This window comes from Poecilia latipinna, unplaced genomic scaffold (assembly GCF_001443285.1).
Source record: "Poecilia latipinna isolate Pla-1442-1.1 unplaced genomic scaffold, P_latipinna-1.0 Scaffold1621, whole genome shotgun sequence".
NCBI classification, from domain to species: Eukaryota; Metazoa; Chordata; class Actinopteri; order Cyprinodontiformes; family Poeciliidae; genus Poecilia; species Poecilia latipinna.
The window spans coordinates 122,186-133,903 of record NW_015114237.1 but is presented as its reverse complement, the minus strand read 5'-3'; the positions used below and the strand labels follow the sequence as shown (position 1 = coordinate 133,903).

Below are 11,718 nucleotides of genomic sequence, written 5' to 3'. Positions count from 1 at the left end.
ATATGGTTAGCTTTGAAAAGGGAACATCTGAAGGATTTCGAAACCACTTCCTCTATTGGGAACATTAAAACAAGATGGAAGCAGGGTCAAGCAGTCAACATGCTGAAAGAGAAAGAGCTGTAGTGTGTGTGAAGTGCGTGTAGTGTGTGAAGTGTGTGTAGTGTGAGTTTGTGTTCAGCTTCCCAGAGTCACTAAAAAGCCATATTTGGCTCCAACTACAACTGGTGCACAATCAGGGTTACACTCTCCACCTGCTTTGAGCATCTAGAAACTAAAATCTTTACAAAGTAGCTTGTGGTCAGTAGGATTTTGTTGTGACTTATTTATCTAATTCAGTTAGCTTTAATTAGTTGTTTGATAGAATTTATTAGTTAAATACTGTTTAGTTTTCATTTAGTTTTTATTAGTTATAGTAGTAGCTTTAGTTTTTTAATAATTTGGTTAATTTTTAGGGGCAGAATTCAAATATGTTGAAGTATTGAACAGCTGGATTCACACTGAGTATTAGCTAATAATAATAATAATAATAATAATAATAATAATAATAATAATAATAATAATAATAATAATAATAATAATAATGTTATTATTATTATAACATTATAACCTTAACCCTAACATAATAATAATAATAATAATAATAATAATAATAATAATAATAATAATAATAATAGTAATAATAGTAATTATTATTATTATTATTATTATTATTATTATTATTATTATTATTATTATTATTGTTGTTATTATTATATTTATCAACTGTAAATTGATAAATATTGCTCACGATGGAATTATTTTTCTTATCAGAGAACACACGTCTCTTTATCTATGCAAAAATGACTCTGCCTCACTGTTCATTCAAAGTCTATTGTCTTTGAACAATGAATCTACACGATGTTTTAATGCTCAACTCATTATAGATCAGTAGGTCAAAATACTAACAGTATGTCAGCATTAAAGGACACTTTTTGTCATTCCTCTGAGGATGTTTACTTTGTTCCTTCATGTCACTGTGAGATCACTGAATAAAAAAAGTGAGGGGTTTGTTCTTCTCACTGAGACACTAAAAAAAGAGAAAAATCTGAAATGAAATATTGTGTTTTTTATGTAAGGGTGAATGAGCATTTATGAGTGATGATGTGTTGAACGTGAGGAAATCACAGGTTCACAGTGAGCATCAGGAATAAAAAAAATAAAAAATAAAAAAAAATCCCATTTATTCATTTACATGTCCCAGGGATTAATTCAGTAAATGATTTGGTTAGCCATATTTTTGAGGTGTTAAACATTTTGAAGCTCACTGGCCCACATCTTGGCGTCTGCTTGGATTATTCAGCCGAGAGAATGTAAGTGTGTATGGAGAGCAGCTAAAAGTGTTTTGTTGTACATATAATAGAACAATATTAAGCCTAATGTGGGAATTAATAACATCACACATCTATCTTTGAACTTCTATTAGTCAGGGTTCTTGCAGGTTTCAGTAAGTAAGTTTTAAGATCTTTCACAGACTTTTTAATACCTTTATGAATGAAATTTAAGACCAACACAAAGCATTCACATTAACATTTTAACAAAGAAACCTTATTATTGTTATCAATTCAGTTATGAAAAAAGATCCACATTTATTAAATAAAAGAGATTAAATGATCTCAGTCCTAAAACAACCAACAGTTTTGCAGGCCTACATACAAACTCATCCTACATATGTCTGAGCTAATCCCATTTAGCACCAAGTTCAGCTTCAAGAGTACCAGTACAGGAGCTTCTCCAGATTGATCAAAAATAAAATATTAAAACTCAACAAAATGAAATTTAGGACCTTGGACGAAAATCTGGATGTTCGTAAGACTATTTAAAGCCCTATATTATGTTTTTTTTTATTTCAAATTTTAGCCTTTTTGAGAGAACCCTGATTAGTGTCTGTTCCATTTGGCCTGAGTTAAAGGAGTGTACACACCTTCCTCAGCAGAGTAGATGGTGGTAACCGGTCCAAATGGACCCTCCCCCTCGTTGTTGTAAACGCCGACCTTTACATGGAAAGGCGAGAAAGGCTGAATGCTCTCATTTTTAAAGACATATCGGGATGCCTCTGGGGACGGCACGGCGGCCTGCATCCAGCCCGTGGCCCCGTGAGGTCGGAATGCCACCACATAGCCGAACCCTGGCCCATTCTGCAACTCCTCTGGAACAGGCTGCAAGCAAACACACAACAACCCATCTGAACATCCACTCTAAGCACTGCTAATAAGCTTTCACTTTGTTTACTCTGCATGATTTGGAAATAAATACAGGTTGAGAGTAGAGGGGGTCATGTAAAGGCAGGGCCTGGCTTCAGATGTAACCTGCTGAACATGCCTGAGCTTTTACTGCACACATCCATTACACAGCACAGAGCACTCAGCGTCATAACATAAACTCAGACCCACTCTGGACATTCAGAGCTGGATACTTCGTTTTGCTAAGTGCAGACTCTAAACCCTGCTAAAGGGTACAGACTTTTAAAAAAACTTGATTTTTGGAAAAATCACGTTTCTCATAAAGAGCTGTGGGCTCTTTATGATGTGTAAGTTCATGCTCTAAAAGTATTTTAGAACCTTTGGTCATAGTTTTATCTTTTAGTGCAATTTTTTGTATAAATTTAATTTATTTTATTTTAGATATTTTAACTTTGCACTACCCAGAATTTACAAAGCATATACGATTTGTAAATAAAGTGACTTTCAATGTGAGAAGATAAACACGAGGTGTCCCACAGGGCTCTGTGTTAGGACTCTTTACATTTAGCTATGATGACCTGGAAGCTTGTTTTCAGCTTCTAGAGTTTGTCAGGTACAAAACATTTTTAAAACTTCAATAAGTGAGTCAAATATAGATTTATTTGCTGTAAGATATACATAAGACCAAAAAGCTTCTTAGATGCCTTAAGTTCGTTAATGGTTAAGTTGTGTATGACTGTCAAATTCTTGTTATTCTTGTTATCTTTTTATGTATTGCAGATTTATAGTTTGACTAATTTTTCTTTCATTTGCAGTATTCAAACAAGGATATATAAATTAAGCAAGACAACTTCAGATTTAACTTTATACTGTATACTGTATGTGCTAAGATTCTTTACTTTGATTTCCATTGATTATATTTAAATAAAACTAAAAGCTTTACACACTTGATCCAAAATGTGTTAATCAGTTCTCTTAATGTGTTAAGTCTATTTCTTGATTATGATGAATTTTTATAGTTTTGTAACAGTTCTGACAAACTAAAACATTTCATTAGTTTCGTTGGCTTTCAGTGGTACATACATATCATTTCATAAGTTCCTTTTTATTGTTGTGACCTCTTGCTTGAATAGAACATGTAAATGTTTTGATCTCTATGGCCTTTTATTGTCACAGATAATGACAAAACTGCTTCAATTGTTGACACATGTGCATGATATGATGCACATGTGTCATCATATCATGATACCAAAATGGAATCCTCCTAGTTTCTGTCAGTGACTCATTCTTTCAGACATGTTTGGAGAATCAGTGCGTGACTCGGCACTGGATTGGAATTTAAGGAATCTGATGGGTGACCCAATACCTTGAACTGTATATTCTGCTTAGATTAAGTTAAATGTAGGAAGGTCACTTAGTTTCATAATACAGATGGTTGGCATTTCAAAACTTAAATTAGAAGAATTTTATCAATTGAAAGAAAGAGCAATATTGCATTTTGCTGCTAAGTGGGGAAAAAAATCGAACAGGAAGACCAAAACACAAACAGTGAATAACCTTTCAGAGGAGTTCTGGTAAAACATTATGAAGGAAGATCTCAGACCCTCTTGGCCAACCAGTTAAAGTAATAAAAGCAAAAATGATATTTTTGGTCCTGTTTTCTTTTTCTAATAAACTGCAAAGAGATTTGTAAATCAAAGTGTTGTCATTTGTAAAACACTGTTAATATGGAGGTAAATTCCACTAGTTTAGAGTTAATTAAGTGATGCTTTTAATCTTTCTGTTTGATTAATGTGCTACTGCCTCATTTTTCAAGTCTGAGACTATTTTGTTACAAACTCACATTTGATCATATTAGCACATTGTATTTACTTCCATTCATTTTAGACAACAAAATTTAAGTCTAGCCACTTTTCATCCCTTCTTCCGGGTCAAAAGGAAAAACACCTAAAGAATTTCCCTGGTTGACGACGGGCAGCTTTGTTAAGTAGATGTTTTACTATAATGGAGCTTTTGTGTTTGGAAACATCAGCACTGATTCTTTGTGCTGAATAAACAGAAGCAATTTGAATGCCAGCTGATAAAACACATAAGGAAAATCATCTAGAAACAAAAAGTTGTGACTTTGAACAAACTATGACTTTAATTATCTCATTGAAACCTCAAAAGCATTTTTCTCTCCCCCTCGGGGGTGACAGCTGCAGTTATTGCCTCTGTGTTCTTAAAAATGAAACGCCATACATTAGGCCGTTCACTGGTTATTAATGAAACGGGGGGCCCACATCCAAAGAGAGTAATGGCGTCTGGCGGCCTCCTCCATGGGTGAGAGGGTTCCTGAGAGAGCTTGCTTACCTCCCATGTGATGACTAATTCGGAGCGACTGCCTCCTCCTCCGCTCACATTAGCTGGTGTGACCTTCGGAGCTGTGGGGGGAAAACATATCGGCTCAGCCACCTTGGAACTCTGAAGGAAAACTTCAACATTTTCTCTGTTTTTTTTTTTTTTTCTCTAAACAGTAAACTACGGCAACTTCCTGCAGCTGAGGAGTCCAGCAACAATAAAAGATGTAAGAAAAGTAGCAAAACATTGGAAGTCGCTTTTAAAGGTGGGTTACGTCCTGCATGCATTAACAGTTTCATCTATGAATAGGACTTTTAAAATAGGTTATATTCATAGAAGTTCAATTCTGAAAACGCAATATTCCCACTTGTATTTATGGTTTTATGTCAATGTCAGTCTACATATAGATTTTCAACTATCTTCAAATGTTTGCATTTAAAATGTATCACTTTTTAAAAAAAATCTAAGAAAATATGGAATTATGAAAACCATTTGCTTGCTTCAAAGCTGTATGCCATCTGTTTTTTGCAACTGTTTTTGATCATTTCTCAAACCTATGAATAACTTTTAGTCCAATTTATCAAACCACATGTTCTCATGTTTTACTAGATCTACACCGAAACAGACATTTCATACTTGTGCTCTTCGTCCTTGCTTGTTTGGAGGGCTTGCTGGGCTCGCCGGTCCCAACTCTGTTGCTTGCCAGAACTCGGAACTCGTACTCCACCCAAGGGCTCAGCTCTGTTACAGCAGCGGTCAGCTGGTGGCCCCCAACCACCTCAGGAACTGGCAGAAAACACAGAGCGTCTCCAGTTAAAACAAGCTAAAAAAATTGGCATATTCTGAAGATTTTTTATTTAAATATTTAAATATTTTATTATGCTATACTGAAAATGCACAGAAATATGTAAACAATCAAGTAAATCAATTTCTTTTTAAATTAAAAGCCTAAATGCAACAACAGCAATTCTTTACGCTTGTTAATTTGTACCAAAGGATGCATCTGGAGCTAACAACATGTGCAAAGATCAACCCTTTCTGCTTCACCTAACATCAATAGGACATCTGCTGGTTAATTTTTGGATTAACTGATTAATAATTGGACAGCAAAAGATAATTAATTGGAGATTTTCTTGTACAGAATTTGACTGAGGTGAAGCTAAAACTTTGCTCCTTGAGTAGTTTTGGGTAGAACATATTTACAGACTAAGGGTTTTATAATCTTAAATGCAAAATGTATCTACTTTGTGCACAGTTTTGGCTTAATCACTGCTTTGAGTATGTTGTTATTTCAGCAAATGGCCTGTTTTATTTTAAATTATTTGACTATTATTTCAATAATTAATTCATCACAATTAATCCGATTAATCGTTTCAGCCATAAACTTAAATGTTTTTTGGGGGGATTTTATGGAACTGACCACTAGGAAGTAATGCACAACTGGGAAGTGGAAGGAACAAATAAATCCTGCAGATACATGAAAAATTATACAGAAATGTAATCCCGAAATCTAGCATGATTTCGTAAGCTCTGTGTGAAATGTGTGCAATTACCACAAGACACAGAATATTTTGTGCAAATAGAGACGAGTGCATTAAAGGTAACAATATCTTTCTCCACCTACAGTGTTCAACGTGTTCTTTAATATATGAATGAAGAACTGCAGATCCAAGAGTCCAGGAAGAGTATCTCAGATACTCAGAGTCCATCATGTGCAAAAAAACAAAAAAACAAAACTATAAATAAAGGAGGGTATAAGGTGTAGGATAAAAGCACATTATACCGATAATGCATGAATAGTAAGAGTCCCATTAAAAAAAAATGTGCTATGTAACTACACTATCATATTACAGCCTTGGCAACGTGGTTTTTCATCACTCAGAGATCCATGTTTCAGGGCTCCCAGGAGTCCGATAATACAGCGGTCAATGATCCCGGCAACCATAGTGCACCATTTGGTGCCGGAGCAGGAAATTACACCTCTAATATTTTCCCAGGGCTGAGTAGAAACCACGAACGGAGCCCTCGTCCAGGTGGACTAGAGGAGGCCACGGCTGGTTGGAGAGAGCTTACCTGTGGTGACAGCCTGCCACCCCAGGGAGAACGGTGTCCTGGCCTGGATGGTGTACGCCGTAATTGGACTGTGATTATCGGGACCGGGCCTCCAGGACAGAGAGGCTGTGGTATCAGTGATTTCTTCTACTTGGATGCTGGTGGGGGGGCCTGGGGGACCTGATGGATGCCATAGTCAGGCAGGGAGAAAACGATATATAGAGAGAGACAGAGAAGAGGGGAGAAGTGGGGAAGGAAATGTAAATCGGGAGGAGTCAGAAAGACGGGAGGTTTTAGCACCGGCGGCAATGGCAGCAAAGTCAGTTCAGCGTGAACCCTTTGGGAGACGTTTGCTCTAATTAAATTGTAAATTTTCTTTAAATCTTGAACAGAGAACCTTAAACTTGCCAATACTTTACTTCTTTATTAGTGGATAAACCATGCATAATTAAACTATTTAACAAAGTCTGAAGGTGGTTAATAGGGCAGAAATATGTGCTGTACAAATGTTTTTGATGAGGGAAGAACAAAATCAACAAAAGTTGATTTTACATAATACAATAAATTATATTACATCATTTATTGTGAATAATTTCTTATCATTATGAGAGTTTTGAATAATCATTGCCACAATGAATTGCAATTAATAGTGTCTAACCCCTTTTCTCCCCCTCTTCCCCCCTAAAAACTGTCCGTATTGTCAGGATTGTTAGTTTTACCATTTTCTCCACTGTTTGTTCAACAAAAGCATCAATACATTTCAATAAAATTGAACACTCAGTCTACCTATAGAAATCACACTTCTTCATGTGACCGGTGTCCTAAAAAGGCATTGTTGGAAATGGGAATGCTTTATTTACCACAATTTAAGAATAGCGCTACAGTTCTTATAGAATTGTAGTGCTATAGTTGCTTTGACATGCTCCCTGCATTTCCATCAGCCATAGATCTGCACAAATTGAAATTATGAAAATAATATTGTTCAAAGGAGTCACATGATCACAGCCGGGTGTTACTACTGGTGGAAAAGATAAAGAAGACAACGGGAACTTGTAGGAGGATGACGGTTTGTTTTAGTGTTTTCAATGAGCAGCTGGCTCCACCAGAACTCTCACAGCAAACTATGATTTTGGGGAAACTATGATTTCCCCAAAAACCCACATACAGAGTCGCTCCCTAGTAGGCGAGGCTTGTCGCTCCAACGTCTGAATAAAATTCCGATGTCTCCTCTGATTGGCTGGTAGATGATGAGCACTAGCACCATAGATAATTTCTGAATATATCTACTATAACTGTTTACATCCATCTCTGCCATGATTTTTAATGACTTATCACATGAACAAGTGTTTTCATTCATTTTAATTTAATTTCTTAATTAAGCTTCCTAAAAAAAAGATATAATAAATATTTAGCACAACAGTTCAGCCAAATACTGTGATACAATTTAAAGTCCGTATTCCCCAACTTACCTCGGACAACCAGGTCTACCGCTATGGAGATGCTGTCCACCTTGGTCTGTACGGCGCATGTGTACTTCCCTGCATGCCCCAGCTGGATGTTCCGAACCATAATGTCCCCCGCCGAGTGCTGCTGTCATTCATCGCACACACAAAAAGCAGACAGACCTTCATAAGCATGGCTGTAACCCCGCAGCTACTGGAATTAAACAAAAACACAACAACAACAACAAGAAAAAACAACCCCTGACACCACCGGTCTCAGGAAGAAAGCTCATTTTCATACATGTGTGTTCCGAAAAATAAATCCATAAATCCACACGCGGGGCCTCTCTCCTCTTATTTTCCAAATGGGATTTGGGAGTGCCGCTCTGTGCATTTACTTCATCTGCGTAATTACAGAAATGCACTTCCTCTAGGAGTCTTATTTGGACTGTAGAATGTTATATGAGCAGCCTAATGGCTGGTCTGCTACTTAGTCCTTTAAGAGAGCCTTTCATTCCGTCTCTAATTACTATTCCCACTCCTACATTATCATTTCATCAGAGTGGAGCTGAGCAGGTTGAGTAATAAATAGAAGATGGCTGAAAGCTGTGGCACAATGATGGTGGGAATTCAGAGGAGTGGCCAAGGGCTTAATCAATGTAAGTGGAGATGAAGAGTCATTTATTAAGGTGCTGAGACTTTAAATCACACTCCAAGAAACCTAAAATTATTGCAGAAACTAAAAAGCAAGGCGAATGTGTTTTTAATTTTTCTTTTTTTATTTCTCATGCTGGTCGTAGATAAAGATACCTTGAACTTATTTGCTACATACAGAAAAGAAAATGCATGTTTAGGTGAGTAGTGAGTTGGAGACCTTTTTAAAGTGTCCACTGGCAGAATGCGAGTGTTTGCAGGGTGAGTATGTAAATTTCATTTTAAAATTAGCCAGAGGCAGCAATTTTCTGTCCATAAATAATATACTTGATACAAACATTCCCTCTGCACTGCAGCTGAATTTATTACGGTCCTGCTAAAGGAAGCAGTGAATGGACCAATGAATCTTCGGAGTCACCTCTCAACCTTTATTCATTGAAGTCTCTGAAAGCAGCTGGGAAAAAAAAATAAATCAATATCTTTTATGTCCTGGGCTCCTGTCAGAGCACAGGGGAGCCAATAAAATGAGGATTCTTCCAGAAACCTGAGGGAGCTTTGTGTTCTTGATTAGCACTTTATCTAACAAACAGTGGAGAGATGCTAGCTAGCATCCCTCCTAGTAGGGGGAAAAACTATCTATTAGCATGGAGGAATGCAGGCATGTGGGAACAGAAGTCTAGGCTTTGACTAAGCCACTTTAGAACCTTACTTTATTGTTAAAACCACAGTAAACTGGAGCTTAAGTTATTTATTCTTTCTTAAAAGTAGGGATGGAAATTGATTGTATTTTTTATCAGTTATTGTGATAAATTTCTTATCGTGATATGAAATTTTAGTTATTGTTGTTACGATAAAATTCCAATTAAACTCCAAAACTGTTCTTAGGATTGATAGTTTTACTGTTTTTCTATTGCTTATTCAATAAATCATCAATAAATACCAATACATTTTAAAATACAGTTACAGTGTGCAGCTTACAAGTCACACTTCTTTATGTGACTAGTGTCCTAAAGAAGCACATTACAAATACGAACAGATTTCAAGGAAACTATTTGTGTGTGACACAGTCACAGTCATAACAAGATCTAATAAATATTTATTATCACCACTTTTACCGTTTTCACAGTAGCACCATCAAATATCGTGATACAGCCTGACGTCCATACTGCCCACTCAAACGCTCAAAGACAGATTGTGGACTTACGCCGCCGACTTTTTCAAAGAATCCGCCGTTGCTCCCGAAGTGGATGAGCTGCTCGTTGAAGAACCAGGTGAACTTGAGCTCCAGAGACGGGTCGTGGCTCACCTGACAGGGCAGGACCACGCTCTCCCCGACGGTGATGTCCAGCGTTGTGGGCTGCGTGGTGATGATGGTCGGCTCTGAAACACAAAGTCAGGCATGTTTCATCAAACTTCTCCATTTCCTTTTTTCTTTTTGTTTTTTTTGCACAGCAATGACAGAGACAGCCGAGCCACTCCATCATTCTTATGGATGTGTCAGACTCAGTTCATAGAGGGATACGCAGGAAGGAGCGCACAGCAAAACTCAGACTGCCTGGCTACAATAAGCAGAATTAGTTTCAGCCCAGGCTCGTCTCTGTCGGGACTCCGAGAAGTGTCATACCTAAATCTGGGAAATGGCCATGTGTCACTGTCAGCCTCAGCCTGGAACTCTCCTCCACTGGCTGTGAATTCCCTGAACACACCGCAAAGGAAAAGCAGTAAACAGCAATCCCTCTAATCTCCACTGCTCTGTTTCTAGGCCTGCAGTAGCACAATGTTTCCAACACTTGGGAATAAAACAAGTATCCCTTATCTGCACTTGTCTCAGAGCAGCGGAAGAGGAGTATGTGAAGACATGAGAGAGGTGAGATGAGAAGGTGAATCTTTGTTCTTTGGAGTGCGGGGCACCTGTCTCCCTCTTGGGGGTGCTGTGATTACTTGCTGGAAATTGCGACTCTGAACACACAGGCATGTGGAGTAAATCAACCGTGGCGAATGACTCTGGTGTGGAAAGTGCCGGCAGTGCGCGTCTCATTCAGCGTGGATGCGACTCCTTCTTTCTGGTGGCTCCTTCTCTCACACACGTTTTTAATGTGATTCATCCCGGTAGACAAAATACCATCAACAGGCAGCTTTTTGTAGCCCACGCAATAAAAACATCACCAAGAGGTACGCTCCTCCGTTAGAGGGACATAGTGGATGATGGAGCTACAGCTAAAGTGGTGTAGTACCATAAAAAGATAAATTCAAGGCTTCTGTGGAAACTATTGTCTGCCTTTGTTGTGAAAGCTGGGTACGTCCTGTAGAACAAGAACTCCAGAAGAAAAAAAAAGTAAAAAAACTGAAAAGCTAACGAGCACATTTCTTTTAGAAGAATGTGTCACAATCGTTTTTGGAGAGATTTTAGCTCGAAATGATGTGAGGGAAAGAAAAGCAAAGGAAACCACAAGGCTGGAGAAGTGTCTGCAGCAGTGAAAGGCTAATGGCTAACAGCTAGTAAGTCAAAAAGTCAACCGCCCTATTTATAACATCTCCCAAAAGTGATTTCTAAAAAATATCTATCTTCTCTTTCAGATGACCTCTTTAACTAGGTGACCTCTTTCAGGCTCACCTAGTTAGTAAGCTTGTTTGTTAACACACAGACAGGTCAAGAAGAAAGTCATGATTTCTTCCTGAAATAACAGTAAGATGCTCTGAACATCTTTCAGAGCTCTGTTGAATCTGTTTACCATGGAAACCTAGATATGTTTCAATGGCAAATATTTTACAATAAATAACTAAGAATTAAAAGAATATCCTTATTTAAGAAGGAAGATTTTTGTGTAAAAAGGTTGGTAACTGTTTCTTGTACTAAAGTACAAAAGTATATGGAAACTGAATGTATTAAACCTAAAGCTGAATGATATGGAACACAAAAATATCACAATATAAGGTTTCATATCAGTCAATATTGCTTATTATTTATATATAATTAATATACTATTAATATATAATTAATATACTATTAA

General features: G+C 37.2%; 1 protein-coding gene across 1 annotated transcript in view; it reads right to left on the bottom strand.

The window, feature by feature from the left end:
* Positions 1 to 11,718, bottom strand: part of LOC106964083 (contactin-4-like) — a 38,565-nt gene that overhangs the window by 9,345 nt on the left and 17,502 nt on the right. Inside the window, exons 3-8 of the mRNA XM_015059341.1 lie at positions 9,912 to 10,087; positions 8,081 to 8,201; positions 6,633 to 6,791; positions 5,196 to 5,345; positions 4,572 to 4,642; positions 1,961 to 2,195 (exon numbers count right to left, since the gene is read on the bottom strand). Coding sequence (XP_014914827.1) covers positions 1,961 to 2,195; positions 4,572 to 4,642; positions 5,196 to 5,345; positions 6,633 to 6,791; positions 8,081 to 8,201; positions 9,912 to 10,087 — 912 coding nt within the window. The remainder of the gene's footprint in view (positions 1 to 1,960; positions 2,196 to 4,571; positions 4,643 to 5,195; positions 5,346 to 6,632; positions 6,792 to 8,080; positions 8,202 to 9,911; positions 10,088 to 11,718) is intronic.